A 20562-nucleotide genomic window follows, 5' to 3' on the forward strand; every position below is an offset into this window, starting at 1 on the left:
GTGGCATGCATATATTGTTATTATATAGGTTTTACATTTTATTGAAGTAAAATATATGTGCACCAAAATGTACAAATCCAAGTGCACAGTTTGATGAATTTTCAAAGTGAACACACTATGTAACCTGACCTTAAATCAAGAAACAGAACATTACCAGTATCTCAGAAGTCTCCCTCACACACCCCCAAGGCAAACCACTGTCTTGAATTTTAACACCATAGAATGGTTTACCAGTTTTTGAACTTTATATGAATGGAATCATGTAGTATGTAATTTTTCTTGTCTATCTTCTTTTGTTCAGCATTATGTTTATACAGTTCATCCATGTCACTGTCGGTGGTCGTTCGTTAATTCTCATTTCTGTAGTAGAGCATTCCATTGTGTGAGTGTTCCATAATATATTTACTCTGGTGGACATTTGGGTAGTTTCTGGTCTGGGGCTACTATCAGCAGTGCTGCTTTATGAAATTCTTGTAGATGTCTTTTGATGCATCTATGTATGCATTTCTGTTGGGAGTATACCTAGGAATAGAACTGATGGATAATGTTTAGCTTTGGTAGTTATACTGCCCTCAGTTTTCTAAGGGTATCACTTTTCACTCCCACCAGTGTGTGGGAGATCCCAACGCTCCACGTACTAGCTGACATTTTGTCTTTTTCACTCTAGCCTTTCTGGTGAGTGGCATTTCATTGGCTTTAATTTGCATTTCTTCATTAACTAAACATGTTTAGCATCTTTTCATATGTTTTTTGGCCGTTTGGATGTTCTCTTTTGTGAAGTAATTGTTCAAGTTTTTTGGTCCACTTTTCTACTATATTGTTTGTCTTTTCCTTATTGATTTGTAGGACACTTTTGTTGTTGTTGTTGTTTTACATATTCTGAATATAAGTCCTTTACAGATATATGTATTGCGAGTATATTTTCCTACTCTATGTTTGCTTTCATTACCTTAAATTGAGTCTTTTGGTGATCAAGAGTCTTTGGGTGATTATATTAATATAGTTTAATCTGTCAAATTTGTTCATTATGGTCAGCACATGTTATGTCCTATTTAAGAAACCTTTGCCTACCTGTAGGTCATAAAGAGATTTCCCTATGTTCTTTTTTTAAAGATTTATTTTTTATTCTCATATTTAGATCTACGATCCATCTAGAATATATTTCTCATGTGGGTATCTGACAGCCTAATTTATTGAAAAGATTGTCTTTTCCCCCAATGCACTGGGTATTAGTATTTAAAGTTGTTTGTTATTGTTGTTGTTGTTTCCAGTTTAACATATGGAAAGTGGTACCTCATTGTTTAATTTGAATTTCTTGTTTTTTAAATTTTTTATTTATTAAAAAAATTTTTTTTAATGTTTTATTTATTTTTGAGACAGAGAGAGACAGAGCATAAGCAGGGGAGGGGCAGAGAGAGAGGGAGACACAGAATCCAAAGCAGGCTCCAGGCTCTGAGCCGTCAGCACAGAGCGGATGCAGGGCTTGAACTCACAAACTGCGAGATCGTGACCTGAGCTGAAGTCGGAGGCTTAACCGACTGAGCCACCCAAGCACCCCATAATTTCAATTTCTTAATTATTTGGGCCATTTGCCATTTCTCTATTGTATTAATTAAGACAGGACAGGCTGGGGCGCCTGGGTGGTTCAGTAGGTTGAGCGTCCGACTTCAGCTCAGGTCACGATCTCGCTGTCCGTGAGTTCGAGCCCCGCGTCAGGCTCTGGGCTGATGGCTCAGAGCCTGGAGCCTGCTTCCGATTCTGTGTCTCCTTCTCTCTCTGCCCCTCCCCCGTTCATGCTCTATCTCTGTCTGTCTCAAAAATAAATAAATGTTAAAAAAAAAATTAAAAAAAAAAAAAAAGACAGGACAGGCTATAAATAACAAATAAAGCACCCAATTTCAGAGGGTTAAAAAAAACATCGGATTTTTTTTTCTGCATGCAAAGTCCAGCGCCAGTGTACCTACCACCTTATAAGGCAGCTGGGCTCCTTGTAGTGACTGGGAGACCCATGTTACTCGCATCTTGTGGCTTCACATTATTGTGTGGCATTTGTAATCCCTGTTAAAGGAGGGGAGTGTGCCGGTGGCACACAGACTCTCAGATCCCTGGCCTGGATGGGACACGCCTGATTTTTGCTCCAGTTCTATTGTCTATACCTGGAAACATGGCCGCCTCTCACTGCAAGTAACCTGGAATGGTTTTCCCTTGTGCTCAGGGTGGAGAGGAAAACCAGATACCAGAGAGGTGGTGTTTCGACTACATTCCCACAATTAACTAATCCTATTTTCCACTTTGTGAATTGCTTGTGTCTATTGCAAGCACAAGGGGTATCTAATGTTTGTATTAAATCAAAATAACCTTTAAAATTTCTTGCCTTGAATTCTATTTTAACTTACTAATGCTATCTCTAATATAGTGCAAGCTTGCTTACTACATTTGTACCCATCCTGTCTTTTCTAGTCTTTTTGTGTTATTTCATTTAGATGTATTTTTTATAAGCAGCAAAGTATTGGATTTTAATTTTTAACACAATCTGAGAATCTTTTTCTATTAACAGAGAAACTAAATTTAATAACTAAACTTACAGGGCTTAGTCTCACTATTGCCATGTTTCTGTGCCTCTGTTTTCATGTATGCATGCTATTTCTTTTCCGTTTTGTCATTTGCTCTGCGGACCTGGTTTTGTTTGCTTTTATTTTCTACTGTGATTTTAGAAGGTCGGCATTCCTCTGGTTCTGCTGGTGGGTTCCTTAGAGGTTTACACAAATACTTTTAAAATCTACATTTGTTTAATTGTATCCACGAAAAGTCAAACAATAGTCCTTGGAAGCTCTATGGAGAAGGAGGTGCCAAACATTTTTTTCCCCCATCTCCTGGTAATACTTCCTTTCGTTGCTCTTTATTAATCTAATCTGGGTTAGTAAATCCAATCATTTGAAAATATACAGGCTTTTTTTCCCATAAAGTAATTGTTATTCCTACAAAACATTTGGATAATATCCAATAGTACAAAGGCCAGCAACAAGATCTGCCATCATTTTACACATTGAGAAAACCCCTGTTAATATTTTAGTATATTTCCTTTCAATTTTTTTTACCATATACATTTTATATGATTGAGACTATATTGTATGTGTAATTTTTATATTCTGTGCTAGTCACTGTAATGCTCTTATAAGCAAATCAGTTGTTTTTGGTTATTGTAAAATCTTCACAATCGTTTTAATGACCTTACTATAGTCTATAAAGTAGATGAGCCATAAGTTATTACCATACCCTTATTATTGTCCATTTAGGATATTTTTAATTTTTTATTGTTATAAATGATGTTGAAAGATTGTCTTTGTGAGAAAGAGAAAAAAATCACATTGTTTTTCTAATTTAGGATTATTTTCTTAGAATACATTCCCAAGATGAAATCAGTGGGTCAAAGGAATAATTTTTTAAAAAGATTTTTTTAAATGTTTATTTATTTTTGAGAGAGATAGACAGTGCAAGCAGGGTGGCAGAGAGAGAGGGAGACCCTGACGCAGGGCTAGAACCCACAAACTGAGATCATGACCTGAGCTGAAGTCGGATGCTTAACCAACTGAGCCATCCAGGAACCCCAAAAAGATTCTTAATGCGTATAGCTAAATTGCTTCCCAGAAGAAATCCCTTCATTATAAAGAAAATCTCAATGTAATTACATTTTACATAGTTCAATTAGGCTTAGCACCACCAATTCTTCTCTCATTATTAGTGTTTATATTAACTACGTCTGCAGCTAAAGTCTGTTTTAGATATCTCTGCCAATTATTTCCAACCCTTATCTTCCAAATCATGAGTTCTTTTTATGATGCAGTGATTCATGATTTTATGATTCATCAAATTGTGTCAATTTATGGGAGAATGTTCCTGTATGCTTTTTTGTTGATTACCAATAAAAATAATGCTTTGACTTAATTAGAAGGTTTCTCTTCTGCATGTTGAGTAATAGATGACTTAGTTTCAGTGGAGAAAATTACTTTTGTTACCAGTGTCCCTTTTCTCTCCCAACCCATCTCAACCCATAGAGCAAAGAGAATGCGAAATTAAAGATGCAGTTCTAGGAGGGATTGGAAAGTGTGTTGTGGCCTCTAAACAAAGCAAAAAAAAAAAAAAAAAAAAAAAAAAGGGAGGGAGATAAAAGCAAAGATTGAACTAAAAGTTTAAGACTGTATGAAACTGAAAATATCTTCAGTTTGCTTATGGAATAGATCTGGGTTCTGATGGTTAAATTTTGAATCTTGAAAAGGAAAGAATAATTAGATCAATTTTTGATACACTTCAAGGCCCAGCTAGAATTGCTCTTTTTTTAGGGAGCCTCAAATGTGATCTCTCCTGCCTCTAAATTCTCCCACTTACCTATACTTTACCCTTGGTGTGAATCATTTTTACTTGGGATGGTAGTCATTTGCCTGACTATTCTTTGCTGTCACCACTAAGCTCCATGTCTGATTCACCTCTATACTCCCACAGCACCTGACAAATTGCTTTACCCAGGGTAGGTGCTCGATAAGTATTTCCTGAAATAAATGTTTATCAGTCCATAACTATTTTTACCAGTGAATATACAGGTCATCAAGTGTTCCCAAACAACTTTCTTTACAAAGTGCCCAAGATGAACAATAGTGAAGTAGCAGATATTTCCTTGAGGATTTTCTCATAGTGGCTCTTTTAGAAATTTCATTGTATGTTTATTGATTTTAACATATTGTTTTCTTATCTTCTTCTCATGAGAAACCACCATTCATTTTCCTTTATATTAACGTTTTCCTTAAAAAAATAAATAAATAAAAAACCTTCTGGGGTACCTGGGTGGCTCAGTCAGTTGAGCACCTCTTTTTAAAAAAAAAAAATTTTAATGTTTTATTTATTCTTGAGAGAAAGAGAGACAGAGCATGAATGAGGGAGGGGCACAGCGAGAGAGGGAGACACAGAATCCAAAGCAGACTCCAGGCTCTGAACTGTCAGCACAGAGCCCAACATGGGGCTTGAACTCACGAGGCGTGAGATCATGACCCGAGCCGAAGTCAGACGCTTAACCAACTGAGCCACCCAGGTGCCCCATTGAGTACCTGACTCTTGATTTTGCTCAGGTCACCATCCCAGGGTCGTGGGATGGAGCCCTATATCAGTTTCTGTGCTGAACTTGGAGCCTGCTTGGGATTCTCTCTCTCTCCTTCTCCCCCCTCCCACTCACACACTCTGTCTCTCTCAAGATAAATAAACTTAAAAAACAAAACAAAAAAATCCTCCTTTTCATTTTCTCATTAAACAACAATTTATTTGCCCTTAAATGTGTGTTTATATGTGTTGTGTATATTCACTTACAATTACAAGTGCCAGGGTTTTGGGTTTTTTTTTTCATTTATTCCTAATTTTTTATTGTTTATTTATTTTTAATGTTTATTTATTTTTTATTATTTGTTGTTTATTTTTTATTTTTCATTATTTGTTTTTGTGTGTTTGTGAGCAGGGGAAGTGCAGAGAGAGTGAGACAGAGAACCCCGAGCAGGCTTCATGCTGTCAGCATAGAGCCTGATGTGGGGTTTGAACTCATGAACTGTGAGATTATGACCTGAGCTGAAATCTAGTCAGACACTTAATGGGGTGCCTGGGTAGCTCTGTCAGTTAAGCGTCTGACTTTGGCTCAGGTCGTGATCTCATGGTTTTTATGTTCCAGCCCCAAGATGGGCTCTGTGCTGACAGCTTAGAGCCAGGATTCTGCTTCGGATTCTGTGTCTCCCTCTCTCAGCCCCTCCCCGGCTTGCACTCTGTCTCTCTCTCTCAAAAATAAATATACATTTTTTAAAAAGTAAAAAAAAAAAAAAAAAAGAGTCAGATGCTTAATCGACTGAGCCACCTAGGTGTCCCTCTAACTTTTTATTATAAGTGTACTGTTTGATGACTTTTCACAAACTGTTTAACACATGCTTCTAAACAGCACCTGGCTTAAGGAACAGAATATTACTTGCATCTCAGAAAGCCTCTATTTGCTTTATGGTGGCATTTTTTACTTCTTTTTGGAGGGGAAAGAAATTCTCATCAATATTTGACATTTCTATAGGGGTACTTGACTGGCTTAGTCAGAAGAGCATGTGACTCTTGATCTTGGAGTGGTGAGTTTGAGCCCCACGTTAGGGGTAGAGATTACTTAAATAAATTAAAATTAAAAAAAAAAAAAACCTTGACATTTCTATAAGTGTTTCAAAGTTTCTAAATATGTATGAGGTTATAGACATCTCTACTTATTTTTGTCATGTATCTAATTAAGAAAGATCTAGCACTTTATATTCCTTGGAAAAGCATTAAGTGATTTTGTAAATCTGGTTTTTAAAAAATCTTCAGGGGCGCCTGGGTGGCGCAGTCGGTTAAGCGTCCGACTTCAGCCAGGTCACGATCTCACGGTCCGTGAGTTCGAGCCCCGCGTCAGGCTCTGGGCTGATGGCTCAGAGCCTGGAGCCTGTTTCCAATTCTGTGTCTCCCTCTCTCTCTGTCCCTCCCCCGTTCATGCTCTGTCTCTCTCTGTCCCAAAAATAAATAAACGTTGAAAAAAAAATTAAAAAAAAAAATCTTCATTAGTATATTTTTTGAGAGAGAGAGAGCAGGGGAGAGGCAGAGAAAGGGGGAGAGAGAGAATCCCAAGCAGGCTCCACACTGTCAGCGCAGAAGCCCGATGTGGGGCTCAAACTCACGAACAGTGAGATCATGACCTGAGCCAAAATCAAAAGTCAGATAATTAACTGACTGAGCCACCAAGGCACCTGATTTTGTAAATCTTAAACCTGTGTATTTGGAAAGATACTGTCAAAAAGTCAAGAGTGTTTGATGTTAATTTTTATAAAAACCACCATCACTTTCTGTGCCTACAAAAAATTTCATATTGCAGAAACAAAGTTCAGTGTAAGGTGTTGAAAATCTTTGATCTTCCCTCTAATGTGATAAATTTATATTTCAATTTAATCAGTAAAACAGAATGAGTGAGGTAGAACACTAGATTACTTGGTTTTATATGTTTTCTTAATCACTTTTCTAAGTAGGCTTAGTTAAGAGATACACTGTTGATTTTAAATCTGCTGTTTGAGTACTGTTTGCTTGTTGTACTTTGTTTTTGTAAACATGTTGTAATACTCATGTCCTTGGCGACAGCCTCTAGTGCACTCTGGGGAGGTAATATTGTTCTGAAGTTGATTATGATTTTTTAACCTCAGGCAACGTGAATCAGTTTTGAAAATCCAGTAATTCCAGTTTTGTTACATATAGATCAATCCCTCTCCCCCATAAGTTGATAAACCTGAAGGAAGCCGTTTCCAATGCTGGAGAGAGCAGAGGAAGTGTGACCTAGCATATAAAGCACAAAACCCTGGGACAATCTCTACAGGGATGTGGAAACCAAAATATTTAAACAGGCTTTGTGAATTGTGCAGGGCAGTTAGGACACAGCAAAATGAGAATTCTTCATAATCCAATGTGATGGAGTCATCTGTCTAAGCATCTACCAAAAAGACTATGGAGGTGGCATATTGCAATGGTAGGACAGGCATCTTTAGAGCTCCCGTCTGTGTGCCTACGTTTGGACAAAGAAGGAAATCAAATCTGGGGATGAGTCCAAGCAGAGGAGACAGGGTGGGCATCTAAGTTCAGTCTGATGAGAAGGCAAAGCTTTCTTCATTTCTTAAACATTTGTAAGATAATATTTCGTACATATAAGAGTAGATCACATACATGCATAGCTTAAATAAAAAGAATAAGACAAACATACCTCTGTACCTCCACCCAACTTAACACGTAGCACATTTATTGATGCTTATCTATCAAGCCCCTGTCTGTTCTCCATGAGTACATCACCCCTTTTCCTTGGCAGAAGTAACCACTCTGATTTTGGCTTTTCATTCCCTTTTCTTTTCTCTTCCTAGTTTTACCATATATACATTCCTAAACAATATATCATTTAGTTGGAATGTTTATACATGGAGTCAAACTGACTTCATCATTCTTTAATTTGTTCTTTTAAATCAGCATTATACTTGTGAGCATTTTATTTTTTTATTATTTTTTAAATGTTTATTTATTTTTGAGAGAGAGAGACAGACAGAGCACAAGCATGGGAGGGGCAGAGAGAGAGGGAGACACAGAATCCAAAACAGTCTGCAGGCTCTGAGCTGTTAGCACAGAGCCCAACGTGGGGCTTGAACCCACAAACTGTGCGATCATGACCTGAGCTAAAGTCAGATGCCTTAACCGACTGAGCCACCCAGGCGCCTTGCTTGTGAGCATTTTAATTGTTGAATAATCTCCTATTGTGTGAAGATACATATTTCTATTTATTTATCCATTCTGTCGATGGACATCTGGGTGGTTTCCAGTTTTGGGCTGCTATGGACATTCTTGTTCTTATGTCCTATTGCACACAAGCAAGAATTCCTCTAGGATATATTCTTTGGAATGGAATTTTCAGGTCATAGAATTCAACTTTACTAGGAAGTACTCATTAACTACTCTCTGCTTAGTTCAAAAGGGCCAGATTTAATAAATAAAAATACAGCATGCTCAGTTTGATTTGAATTTCACATGAACAACCAATACTTTTTTAATGTTAGTATGGTCCATGAAAAAATTATATTTCATCTGGCAACCCTAACAAGGTCAGTAAACTTTACCAAATCACAAACATTGGCCAATGAAATATGAGGGGGTGGTGGAATATTTGGTCCTTTTTCCCTCTGCCAGAGCGGCCAACCCAGTTGTTAGCTCAGGGGGCTCAAATGCTTGCTAACCAACTATATGGGTAACTAATTGGCTCAACCAATGTGCATACAGCATCAACTCAATGCCAGGCAGGTGCTAGATGCTGGGACTATACCTGTAAACATGAAAGACAAGGTCCTTGTCCTCTCTAGGCTTTTAGCCAAGGTGGGGAAACAGAACAGTAAAGAAATGATGTATGCACTATGGGAGCAGCGGTATGCTGGTGAGGAAGCCCTGATTTGTAGCCTTTGATGCCTTTGGGGTTGTAAATACTCTTACCATGGCTGACTTCAAGCTACCAGTGTGACATCACTGAACTCTGAGTTGGGGAGAGATGCACCCAATCTGTTCTCTGGGCAATATGAACGGGCTCCGACACCACACTGTATGGGGAATACTCAGGGCACTTTTTCCATTCTGTAGGCTCTTTTCTGGTTGGTTGGGGGAAAAGGAACTTGGGCATTAAGTATTTCCTCAACTTTGGAAGGAATCAAATAATAAATATAAAATGCATTTTTTATATCTATAGTCTTGTCTGCTTTGTAACTATTTTTACTATGGCATATACAGAGTCTAATAAATGTAGTTCTAAATTATGATTAGTATATAGATGGGAGCTAAGATATCCCCTTTGGTATATGACCTATCAGGAGACCCTCCTGCATTGCTCCCTCACTTGTATCCCGGCTAATCCTCATCATTCATTTATCCCATAAATGTTGACAGAGTGTCTGTGCCAGGCACTGTACTAAAGCTTTGAGTCTGTCTTCATGGAGCACTCAATTCACAGAAAGAACACTTTCCCCAGCTCATCCTGATTCTTTCTAGGCAGGTTTACTGCCTTCTCACTTATTCAGTTCACTCTTGTGTTCTCATGCTGGCTTTCCCTCTGGGCATATTTTGCCAAGGAAGCTTGCCAAAACTCCCCTTTCAATGATCCTTTCTTGCTTTTCTAGAGATTTCTCCATCCCCAGAGTGGCAGGTGTTCCTTTCTGTCCAAATCTGGACCCTCCTGACTTTTCTGTACCTTTTCCTATTGTGTAAATTGTCACTCTAGCCATCCTATCTATCTCTATCAAATAATTTTTGAATGCCTCTGTACTAGCTGATGTGCAAGATGCAGGGGAGCCTCTACTCACCCTCTACGTTTTCATTATCATAATCATTTTATAAAACCATCTATTTGTATAATTTTTATGCTTTACTTAAAAAAATAAAATGATTTATTGTACCAAATTTGGAAATCATAAAGGAGAAAGAATAATTATCTAATGTCACAATCCAAGGCTAGCAATTAGGAACTATTTGGGGTGCACCCTTGCAGTCATTTGTTATGCATACTTACAAACTGGAATCATACCCACCTTTTCACTTACTACAGTGTGAAAATTTTATTATCTTTTTCAGTATTCTTTCAAAATCTGATTTTAAATGATGACATGATATTCCATTTTCAGGCTACCCCACGGTTTATTTAGTTAACTCTACTGCTGGCAGCAGCCTCTTTACAAGTTAGCCTTGATGATCTTTAATGTAAACTACAGGAATGCAGGAATCAATCATTTTATTGTCTTTCCTAGGCAGCACTTGTAACAATGTATCTACATTGAATTATGTATATGCTGTGATCCTCTATTTACCATTTAAAATAAAAGGAGCAGGTCAGCATAAAATGTAACCTAGGTTGGTATAAAGATAACTGGAAGCTGTGGAGAAGGTTGGAAGATAACCCACCATCAAATCTCTTTGGTTGGGTTGTGTTTACTACAGGAGAGGAGCTAAGCTCTGAAAGAAGTCTTGGCATTGGTAGGAGATTTAGAGACCACCTAAGTGGTGCTAACCTTTTTCACAGGTGAGGAAATTAAATCAAGAGGGATTGTTATCTGCTGAGACTAATACCCAAGTATCTTGACTTCCTGTCCTATTCTCTTTTCATCATACTCAGCTGACTAAGCTCACTTTTTTTTTTTTTTTTTAGAGAGAGAGGGAGGGAGAGAGAGAGAGAGAGCAAGCAAGCATGAGCTGGGGGGGGGGAGGGGTAGGGGAAGAGGAAGAGAGAGAATCTTAAGCAGCCTCCACGCCTAGTGCAGAACCCCATGTGGGGCTCAATCTCACGATCCTGCCATCATGATTTAAGCCAAAATCAAGAGTCAGGCACTTACCCGACTGAGTCACCCTAGTGCCCCAAGCTTACTCTTAAAATACAGAAAGAGCATATATTTACCTACATGTCCTTACAGGAACTCTGTTTCCCCCTTAGAGTGCATGTACTTTGGTATAAAAGTCTAATAATGGTAAGGTCCTAGATACATCTCCAAGAAAAAGGAAAACATGTGTCCACAGACTTCTACACAAACCAATGATCATAGTAGCATTATTTGTAATGGTCTCAATGTGGAAACAATCCCAATGTTCATTAACAGGTTAACGGATAAACAGGGTTCTATTCATACAATGGGCTACTCTGGCAACAACACAAAAATATTAAGTGCAACAATGTAGAGTAAACTCAATTATGTTGAGAAAAAGAAGCTGGAGGAGTACAAACTATATGATTCCATTTATCCAAAATTCTGGAAAATGCAAACTAAGTGACAGCAGATCTGTGGTGACTTGGGGATGCAGTTGGGAGTACAAAAGGAGTATCAAAGGTAGAGGAAACTTTGGAGACTGATGGATATATTCATTATCCTGATTACAGAAATGGTTTCACGGTTGTATACACATCAAAACCTATACTGTATACTTTAAATATGTGCAGTTTATTGTACATCAGCTATACTTCAAAAAGTTGTTTAATTTGTGAGATCCACCTCTTAGGTCTGAAATGCAGAACATGACTAAGAACTCACTGAAGAATCTGAAATATAAGAAAACTAAAATTACTTCTGGTGATAACTGACAACCAAGGCTCTATTCTAGTATGATAGTTTATCTGAACATAACATTACTATGAGAAATGCAAAGTCATAAAAATAAAAAATAGAAATGACATTTTTGTCCCCCTGGTAATCATACCATTTCCTCATGCCTGTACAGTTGCTCTATTATCATAATCTTTTTAGTGTTATAGTCAATTTGGTTTCTTAAAGGGAGCAATAACCTTGTTGTTTTTCCTGAGCTATTACACAGCTACTTTATGTACAAGATGCCCAATCCGTGGTGTGTCTTCTGTGTGTGGGTGTGAAGGTGTGGAGAAGGCTACACTGTATCTATACATTTTGGCAAATGCTGTAACTTGCTTTGGGATTTTCTAGCCGTAACTCAGCGGCGGCATGAAAACAAGTTGGAACTTTCTAGAAACCATACTCTCCTACAAGATGAACACTGGATAGTTTCCCTAAATGTGTGAATTCATTAATCAAGTTTTTTTCTATCCAGATTATCCACTTACCGTCCTAAAACAAAGAATTGTACACCACACACAGTGCACAACACCGGTAAAGATTCTTTTTAGAAAACATTCATAAAGTTTTATTTTCGCCCTCCCCTGCCCCCAACTTATTTTCGTAGCTCTTCTATTCGGTAATCACTACAATTCTGCAGACGGGGAGACGCACGCAGGTTTTTTCGCACACTACAAAGGGGACAGAAAGAAGCAACTCTTAACTTTTCAGTTCCATTTTGAGAAATGATCACATCGAACTCCTGAGAAGGACAGCCCAGCGAGAGCAGAAGCATTTCTCCCCAGGCTGGGTGTGGGTCGGGAGCCAGGCGCGCTTCCGCGGGAGGGAGGGGGAGTCAGGTGGCAACGGAGCGGGAGCCAGAGCCGGCGGGGGAGCGTGCGGGGTGCGCCTCCCTCCGGCCGGCGCGGGGAGGCCGCCCCCGCGCTCTCGAGTCAGCCGGCCCGGGGCTCCCGCGCCGCGCTGAGATCCGCGGGTGCGCCAGGGGCGCCCGGCACCCTCGTCTCCTCCCTCACGCGCTCGCTCCCTCTCCACACACCCCCCCGCCCCCAACCCCTGGCAGGTCCCTCCCCCATGCCTGCTCCCGCGGCCGCCGCCGCCGCCGCCGCTACCGGAGGCACAGGAGCCTCGCGATAGTGTTTGCACAGGCGGCGCGTGACGCCGCCGCCGCCTGTAACTGATGCAGAGGTTACCCCGCCGCCTCAGCCGCCACCCACCGCCCGCCGCCGCCGCCGCCACCCAGGCGACGCCGGGGGCCGACGCACTGCAGAGGTGCCGGCAGGTTCCGCTCGCGGAAGTCTCCTCGGCCGGCGCAGCCCGCGCTCCGCCTGCACACCGCCGGGCGCCCCCTCGACGCCTCCGCCGCCGCGCTCCTTCCCTCCGCCTCTTCCCCGGCGCGCCCGCCTGCTCCCTCGCTTCTCCCCCTTTTCCTCCTCCCCGTCCCCTCTCCTCCCCTCACCTCTTCCCTTCCTACCTCCCCCCTTCTCGGTTTCCTCCCCCATCCCCTTGACTCTCCCCTCCCTGCCCTCGCTCCCTCGCTCGCCCTCAGCGCGGCCCCCGCCATGACGGAGGCGGGTGCCGGTGCCGTTGCCGCCGCTGCCGTCGCAGGGGGGGAGTCGGGTTCCCAGAAAGTAGCTTGATGAGTGTCCAAAGTAGCAGTGGAAGTTTGGAGGGGCCGCCATCTTGGTCCCAGCTCTCCACGTCTCCAACCCCGGGCTCGGCGGCGGCGGCCAGGTCCCTGCTGAATCACACGCCGCCATCCGGGAGGCCCAGGGAAGGTAAGTGCCGTCGCGCCCGCGCCCGCTCGCGGGCCTCGTCTCTCGCGCCGCGGCCCCCGCGCCCCCCGGGTCTCCTCCGCCGACCCCGGGGTGGGGGATGGTGACGAGGAGGACGCGAGGCCGCCCGGCTCCGGGGAGGTAGTGCGTTGGCTGTGGGTGGTGGTTCGCGGGTGGCGGCGGAGACGGACGAGGGGGTGCGCGCTGGAGGGGACGGGGCGAGGCGCGCAGACTCGCATGGGGTTCCTAAGAGCCCGTGCTGCTAGGGTGGGAAGCCTCCCCCCGGACGCCAGCCCCTTTCTGCTCCATTTGCTAGTACACTCAGTACTCTTAACCTCCTGGCCTCCGGTCTCTGGTGGGTTTTCCCTCCCGTTGAAGCATTCATCCTCGAGCCCCCTCCCCTTCCCTCGCGCACTCCTCCCATAGAGGCGGTCCCCGCTCTGCGAGCTTTGCAGCCCGGGACCTGGAGGATGCCCCTCGCTAGCGGGGTCCCTGCCCTTTGGGGGAGAGTCGCTTAAATTATCAAAGCCGACTTTGATCCCCTGCCTGGCCCCTTAGAGCAATTTAAACGGCAGACTGACTCGTGGGCAGGCTTTTGAAACCACCCTCTCCAGATGGTTGCAACTTTCTCTCCTTCGCCATCACCCACTGCGTGTTGGTGCGTTATCTCTCTTGTGCAAGTAGGCTACTGTTCCCTGACAGGGTCGTGGGTTTTGTGGGAAATATCGGCGTAAAGGTTACTGCAAACACGCACCAAATCGGTTACAATTGTTTTCTAAGTTTTCTGGTTTCTTGCATGCAAGTGTGCTGCCACCAGATGTAGCAGTTACACAGCTAGTAAAGACACAGGAGTGCTTTTGACCAAGATTTCAACTTGCTGTATTTAACTTTAAGTATACGACATAAAATGAAATTTGGAAGAAGAGGCATTTATGGGGGAGGAAGAAATGCGCATGGAATCACGTTTAACGCTCTTTTGTCTGGGAAACCGTTTAGCGGTATTCATCAGCAGTTGGTAAATGGGTTGTTCACTCCCAGTTGTGTCACACAAGGAGACTGTAACCACATTTTCAATAAATGTCTGGAAGTCCAATAGTCTTGTGAATCCTTAAAGGAAACCAGGAGCTTTGGTTTATGTAGGTATTGGTGGGGTTAATTTATTTTGAAAATATCTGTCAATATTTACTACTCAGCCTTGACAATTGTTAATCAAGTGTTTTGTGCCCTGAATCTAGTGGTTCAGGCATAGCATTCTTTGTCATCTTGTTCCTGTGAGCATGTGTGAAAGTGACAATAGGCTCAAAGATTGGCATGAATTTGCTCCAGAAAATTCATGGAAAGGTTTGATTTATGGCATCCATTAAGCATGCTGAGTACATTGAGAGACATTTTCCCCTTTTCCATCTTACCCCCAACACTGAGTTCTGATTATTAGAAGATAAAAGTTTATTTATTAATTCAAATTTAGTGCATCTGGCGATTTTTCTTTTTGCACTTGAAAATTTGTAAATGAATGTTCCAAATTCTATTTTGTAAATAGAGCAATTGGTGCTTTTAGTATGCTTTTATTTTTATCTGTAGTTTCATTAAGATACTTAATGATAGTGTTATCAGTAATAGTGTAATGAGTGATAGTAAATGATGGTCTTGGGAAAGACCGTCTTTTTAAAAGGCTATACCTTTTTATCATTCATTTATTTCTCAAGTATGTATTGAGCCATTTCACTGAGCCAAGACGTAGTGTTGAATTGTTCATCTGTAACATCAATTATCAGTATTAGTAATTTAGGGGCTACAAAGTCTAGATTGTGAGTTTCTGAGGTTACTTTAACTCTAGTTAAAAAACTTCTGTGTCATTCTGCAATTTTCCTGATGTTTGAAAATCCTGAGGGGTTAGAATAATTTAGCTTGAGCTTCCAAATAACTAGAATTCTTTGTAGCAGTTTGGATTACAGTAGGCTTTTATGTAAACTAAATTAGTGAATCTTTTGTTTATTAATAAAATAACAAGACGTGCTTTTGTGAACATTTATATTTCATCAAGTACTTCTGTGGCCACAGTGGTATATTTCTTTTTGACCAACCAGCATGTAAGTTAAAACTGTGTTAATTTTCTCTAGGGTTCTATGTATTTATTCTGAAGCTATTGTCTTTTGGGTATCATTAATGCTAATAGGAATTGCATATATGAAACCTTAGACATAATGATGGAGACATTTACTTTTGAGTGAGATCCCAGTGTTCATTTTAACAAGTGTTTAACATCTTTTGTGGATATGCACGTTAGTATATTGTATAAGTTGATGTAAGTTGAGGGAGTTTTGGACTTAGGGTGACTGTTAGTAAGAACCGTTAATATTAGTAGAACTTGAATATATGCATCTGGGGCACCTGGGTGGCTCAGTGGGTTAAGTGGCAGACTTCGGTTCACATCATGACCTCACGGTTTGTGGGTTCGAGCCCCACGTAAGGCTCTTGCTGTCAGCACAGAGCCTGCTTGGGATCCTCTGTCTCCCTCCCTCTCTGCCCCTCCCCTGTTCTTGCTCTCTCTCTTTCTCTGTCTCTAAAAAGTAAACATTTAAAAAAGAAAAGGATGTATGGATCAAGGTGAAAACAAACTTTGTTTCTGAAGAATTGAAGCAATTTCATGTAACATAACAGAAAAATTTAAACTCAAAAGATACATGGATGTATGTGTACAAAGCTACGTGAGGAACTCCTTCACGGAGTTCAAAAACATGGGCTGTTTTTGAAGATGTGTCAGAACTGTAAAAATTGATTATTTTGAAGTTTTGATATATTTGAAACCAAAAATTTAATAGTATACTGTGATTATTTTCAATGCTCTATATTTTGGCTCTCTTCTTTCCTTTCTCACTCTATTCTCATATTAATATAGTTTTGCTTGATTACAAATAAAATACACCTTTAAATATTGTAAGAATTAGGGATTTGTTGGAATTTAGTAATTTGTGTGATAGAGGATAGACCACTTCTATTCCCAGGAGTCCCAAGGCTTTTTCCTTGGGAAAGTCAGCAGTTGTCACTCTGGATTTCATGTTGGATCTTCTAAACCTGTGATCTCTATTCCATTTTTTAAAAGTTTATTGATGTATTTTGAGACAGAGAGAATGAGCTGGGGAGGGGTGGGGGTAGGAGGACAGGGAATCCGAAGCAGGCTCTGTGCTGACAGCAAAGAGTCCGGTGCGGGGCTCGAACTCATGAACCGTGAGATCATGACCTGAGCCAAAGCCAGAGGCTTAATTGACTGAGCCACCCAGGTGCCCCAATCTTTATCCCATTTTATCTTCTAATAATCCTGTGGTTAAGGAAATGAGAAGAAATTAAGTGCATTTCCAAATAAAGGTTAGTTTTGCTTTACTGAGGCCTAGGAACCTGGTGTCATATTGGCTAGAAGAACAGATGGAGTTTTTCTTGCCTATCAGTACATGGGTACTTTTGAATAAGTTATTGCTAAGAATCAAATGATTATACAGAAGAGTTGGATTTTCTTTCTGTTCCATCTTACTAGATATGAATAATTTGCTTTATTTTTATGTAAACAGTGAAAGTAGTTTGGTTAAAAAGATAATACCACTGTGTAATTAAACTGTTGCTCATTTTATTTTCATATTTACAGACTGCATCCCTTAGATAGAAGAATTAAAGTATTTGACTCTGGATGATTAATACCTGTAGGGAGATGTTAAAAATAAAGGTGTACCAGATGGCCATTTAATTGCTTGTAGTCACTAGCTGGAGGACAGGGTTGTATGTTTAAGGGTTTTAGCTTAGGAATAGATATGTAGTTGGTGCCTTCTTTACAGAGGCACATTTATGAATTGGAGGAGAGAGAAAAGAGAGCATCCCAGGATAGTTAGAGGTCTGGGAATCTGCCCTTGGGAAATACTTTTTTTGGTTTCAGGAACCCTTTGCTGTCTTAAAAATTACTGAGAACTCTAAAGAGATTTTATTTGGGATATGCCTATCAATATTTACTGTTTTAGAAATAATTTCAAAAGTACTATCTTATGTAAAAATAGTAAACTGATTACTTGGTAACGTTTTTAAATGAAGAAAAAGTATTGTAAAACAAAAACTTGAGTGAGTGGTGGCATTGTTTCATAGTTTTACATCACTTTAATTTCTGGCTTATTAGGAGACAGCTGCATTTTGCTTCTGCTTTCAGTCTGTTATGATTTATTTTGATTGAGGTATTGTGAAGAAAATCCAGCTTCATATAGATAGGTAATTAGAAAAGATGATGTATTTTAATAGTCTTTTTAAAGAAATTGTGTCTATTCTTCTTTGATATTACACCAAAATTTGACAAGTGGCAGGTTTTTTTAAAACGTTACTTCAGTGTGGAAGTACACCGTATTTCCGAAATGTCTCCAGAACCCACAAGAAATCTGTGGACTATACATTTATAGCCCAAAGAAGAGACCACTGAAATGGTGGGAAGCATGATAGCTGTCTTGTATTTCAAAAATGTAAATAGCAGAGTGAGTAGAATCATTCTGCTATTCTAGAATGTAGACCAGCAGGTGAAAGTTAGGCATAGATTGAATTCAGTATAATTTTTTGGCAAGGATGTTAGTAAGAACTGTATAGCAGCTAGACTTGTCCAACAGTGGAAAAAACTGCTCTTGGAAGTATTTAGCAATAAGAATTTAAAGCAGTCTACAGGGACATTTTTGGGCGAGGCAGAGATAAATTCTGTTGATTCTTATTTTGAGTGCTATTGGATTAAGTGACTTCAGGTCCCATCCAATTTAAAAATATAAACATTCTGTGATTCTTTGAAAATCACTTAATTCTATAGTTAAACTGTACTTATATGTGTGTGAATGATTTGAATATTCTCTTCAGTCACTGGTATGAAACTCTTGTTGACTTTATTTTGTGTTTTTATTGTGCTTTTCCTCTGAGTATTTTCTTGTATTTTCAGGAATCAACGCTATTAGTCTTCCTGAAATCTTGCTAAATTCCCTGTGAAATATAATAAGCTTTGAGGGCATTTTAGGGAATCAGATGCTGCTTATGATACAGTTTAGTAGAGTTTGTAATATATTCAGGCACAGAATTTTAGAATACTGTGGGGGCTGATTTTCAATTTTGAAAGAGAAACTCTCACCGGTCTTTATAGTCTTATTTGTAATTGTTTATGTGATTTCAGAAGGAATATGCTTAATCTGTTCTAATGGTTTTAAAGCTAGAGAGTCTGAAAAGAAGATACATGAAAGAAAAGTGTTGAAATTGATTACTCTTGAATTTAAAAATGCCTATTAAATATAACCAGGACATAAAGTAAAATGAAGAATTTTAATTCTCCTCGTATTCAGAGAATTATGCATATAATACTTACCATTACCTGTAACAATTCATATTTTAATTTTATAAGGAACATAATCTCTTTTATGAGTTGGATTGAAAAGTTAGATTTTAGGGAACTTAAGCATAAATTCCCATAACTTCATTGAAGTTCAACTTAAGTGTAGTAAGTGACACACAGCTCGAGACTTCATGAACTTGCTGCAGTTGGATTTAGAGCTGTTTTTATAGAAGAGCCATAGGAATAAATCATTTAGTTTCATGAAACGCTTCATGCTTGTTAATCATTTCCAAAAATCTAAGAAAAATTTAGAAGAATAGTGTTATGAAGTAAGAGAAGCAGTATGGTACAGATGAGAAAGTACATTGATCGTAATTGAAATCCAAGTGTAGTCCCTGCTTTGCCATTAACTAGCTGTGTAACCTTGGGCAAGTTGCTTATCTCTCTGCTTCAGTTTCATAAAATGAGAATTGTAGAGCTGAAAGGGACCTTGGAAGCAATTGAGTCCAAACCTCTCATTTTACAGATGAGGAAACTTAGATAATTTACCCAGGCTTTTATTGTGAGAGACCTGGGACCAAAATTCACTCTTCTGACTTTCAACTTAGTGCTTTTTCCATTATACTTTGTGGCTTCTTTTCATCTGTAAAATGAGGGGGTTTGGATTCGAGGCTGTCAGAGGTCTCGACCAGCTCAAAAATATTATTCTTTTGACATTTGTCCTAATATAACTTATTGGAGGAAAGTTTGGTAGCTTTTATTTATTGGTGAAAGAGATGTTTCTTGAAGAAGCAGTGTGACTTTTTCAAGGTTATGTTTGGGTTTGTTAAGGGAAGATATCACCTTCATTATTATGGAAAAAATTTTCAAGTTTATGAGCTTGGTAAGTAGTGTGCTGAGTGATCTTGTTTTTAATGATCTACTTTCTGAAACACTGTTATGAATATATTAAAAACAATGTTAGCTACATAAATAACAGTGTGGTACTCTGAAGTGAAGTAGCTAGGTTCTGGAGTGTTTCCCCCCTGAGTTAGGATTGTCATTATTTAATAGCACGTCCGTTGTGCTGTCTTTTATCACAGTTTTATTTGTGTTGCCTGCTAGATGGAGAAGTCTTGAATTCAGAGATTGTGTTTTGTTCATTTCTGTATTCTTAGTGCATACCAGGATGTCTTCTGTATTGGCACCCAACACAAAGTTTTGCTGAAAGACTGTTATGTCTTCTTAAAAATTGAGTGATTATGTATCTTAAGGTGCACATATTTTCAGACCCAGGAAGATGCTTATGTTAGTAATTCTTAGGTTATATTTTAGAGAGTGATATTATGGATAGCACCAACAATAATAGCCACAATTTATTGTTTGCATATATTCATTTAATTCTCGTAACTTTGTGAGGTGTACGCAACTTTCATTCTCATTTTACAGATGAGGAAACTGAAGCACAAGAGAAGTGAAGAAACTTGTGTGATGCAGCAGTGAATGCTAGGGCTGAAATTTGAGCAAAGTCTGCATTTTAATGTAGTGTCTACATTTTAGGTAACATATCACGAGGATATGTTACCTAAGATACAGAAATTTCGTTTTGGTTACTTTCTTAGTTATTTTTCCTTAACAGATTTTAATTTACTAATCTTTTAGGCCCATTCAGTTTACCTATAAACTTGTGTTAGTTTTTTTTTTTTTTTTTTTTTTGCATGTGTTTTTTTTTTTTTTTTTTTTTTTTTTTTTAAGAAAAGAGTGTGTGTGTGTGTGTGTGTGTGTGTGTGTGTGTGTG

At 39.6% G+C, this 20562-nt stretch overlaps 1 protein-coding gene across 3 annotated transcripts in view; it reads left to right on the top strand.

Moving 5' to 3' along the window:
* TLK1 (tousled like kinase 1) overlaps nucleotides 1–20562 on the top strand; it is a 194716-nt gene that overhangs the window by 35814 nt on the left and 138340 nt on the right. Inside the window, exon 1 of one of the 3 annotated variants that reach the window (XM_049616029.1) lies at nucleotides 13200–13453. The exons of 1 other annotated variant lie outside the window; for it this stretch is intronic. In XM_049616029.1, the coding sequence (XP_049471986.1) occupies nucleotides 13315–13453 (139 nt within the window). In that variant the 5' untranslated portion in view covers nucleotides 13200–13314. Of the gene's footprint in view, nucleotides 1–13199; nucleotides 13454–20562 lie in introns of those variants that run through there. One more of the 3 variants, XM_049616030.1, reaches the window with a different exon arrangement.

Source organism: Panthera uncia (assembly GCF_023721935.1).
Source record: "Panthera uncia isolate 11264 chromosome C1 unlocalized genomic scaffold, Puncia_PCG_1.0 HiC_scaffold_3, whole genome shotgun sequence".
In the NCBI taxonomy this organism is placed as follows: Eukaryota; Metazoa; Chordata; class Mammalia; order Carnivora; family Felidae; genus Panthera; species Panthera uncia.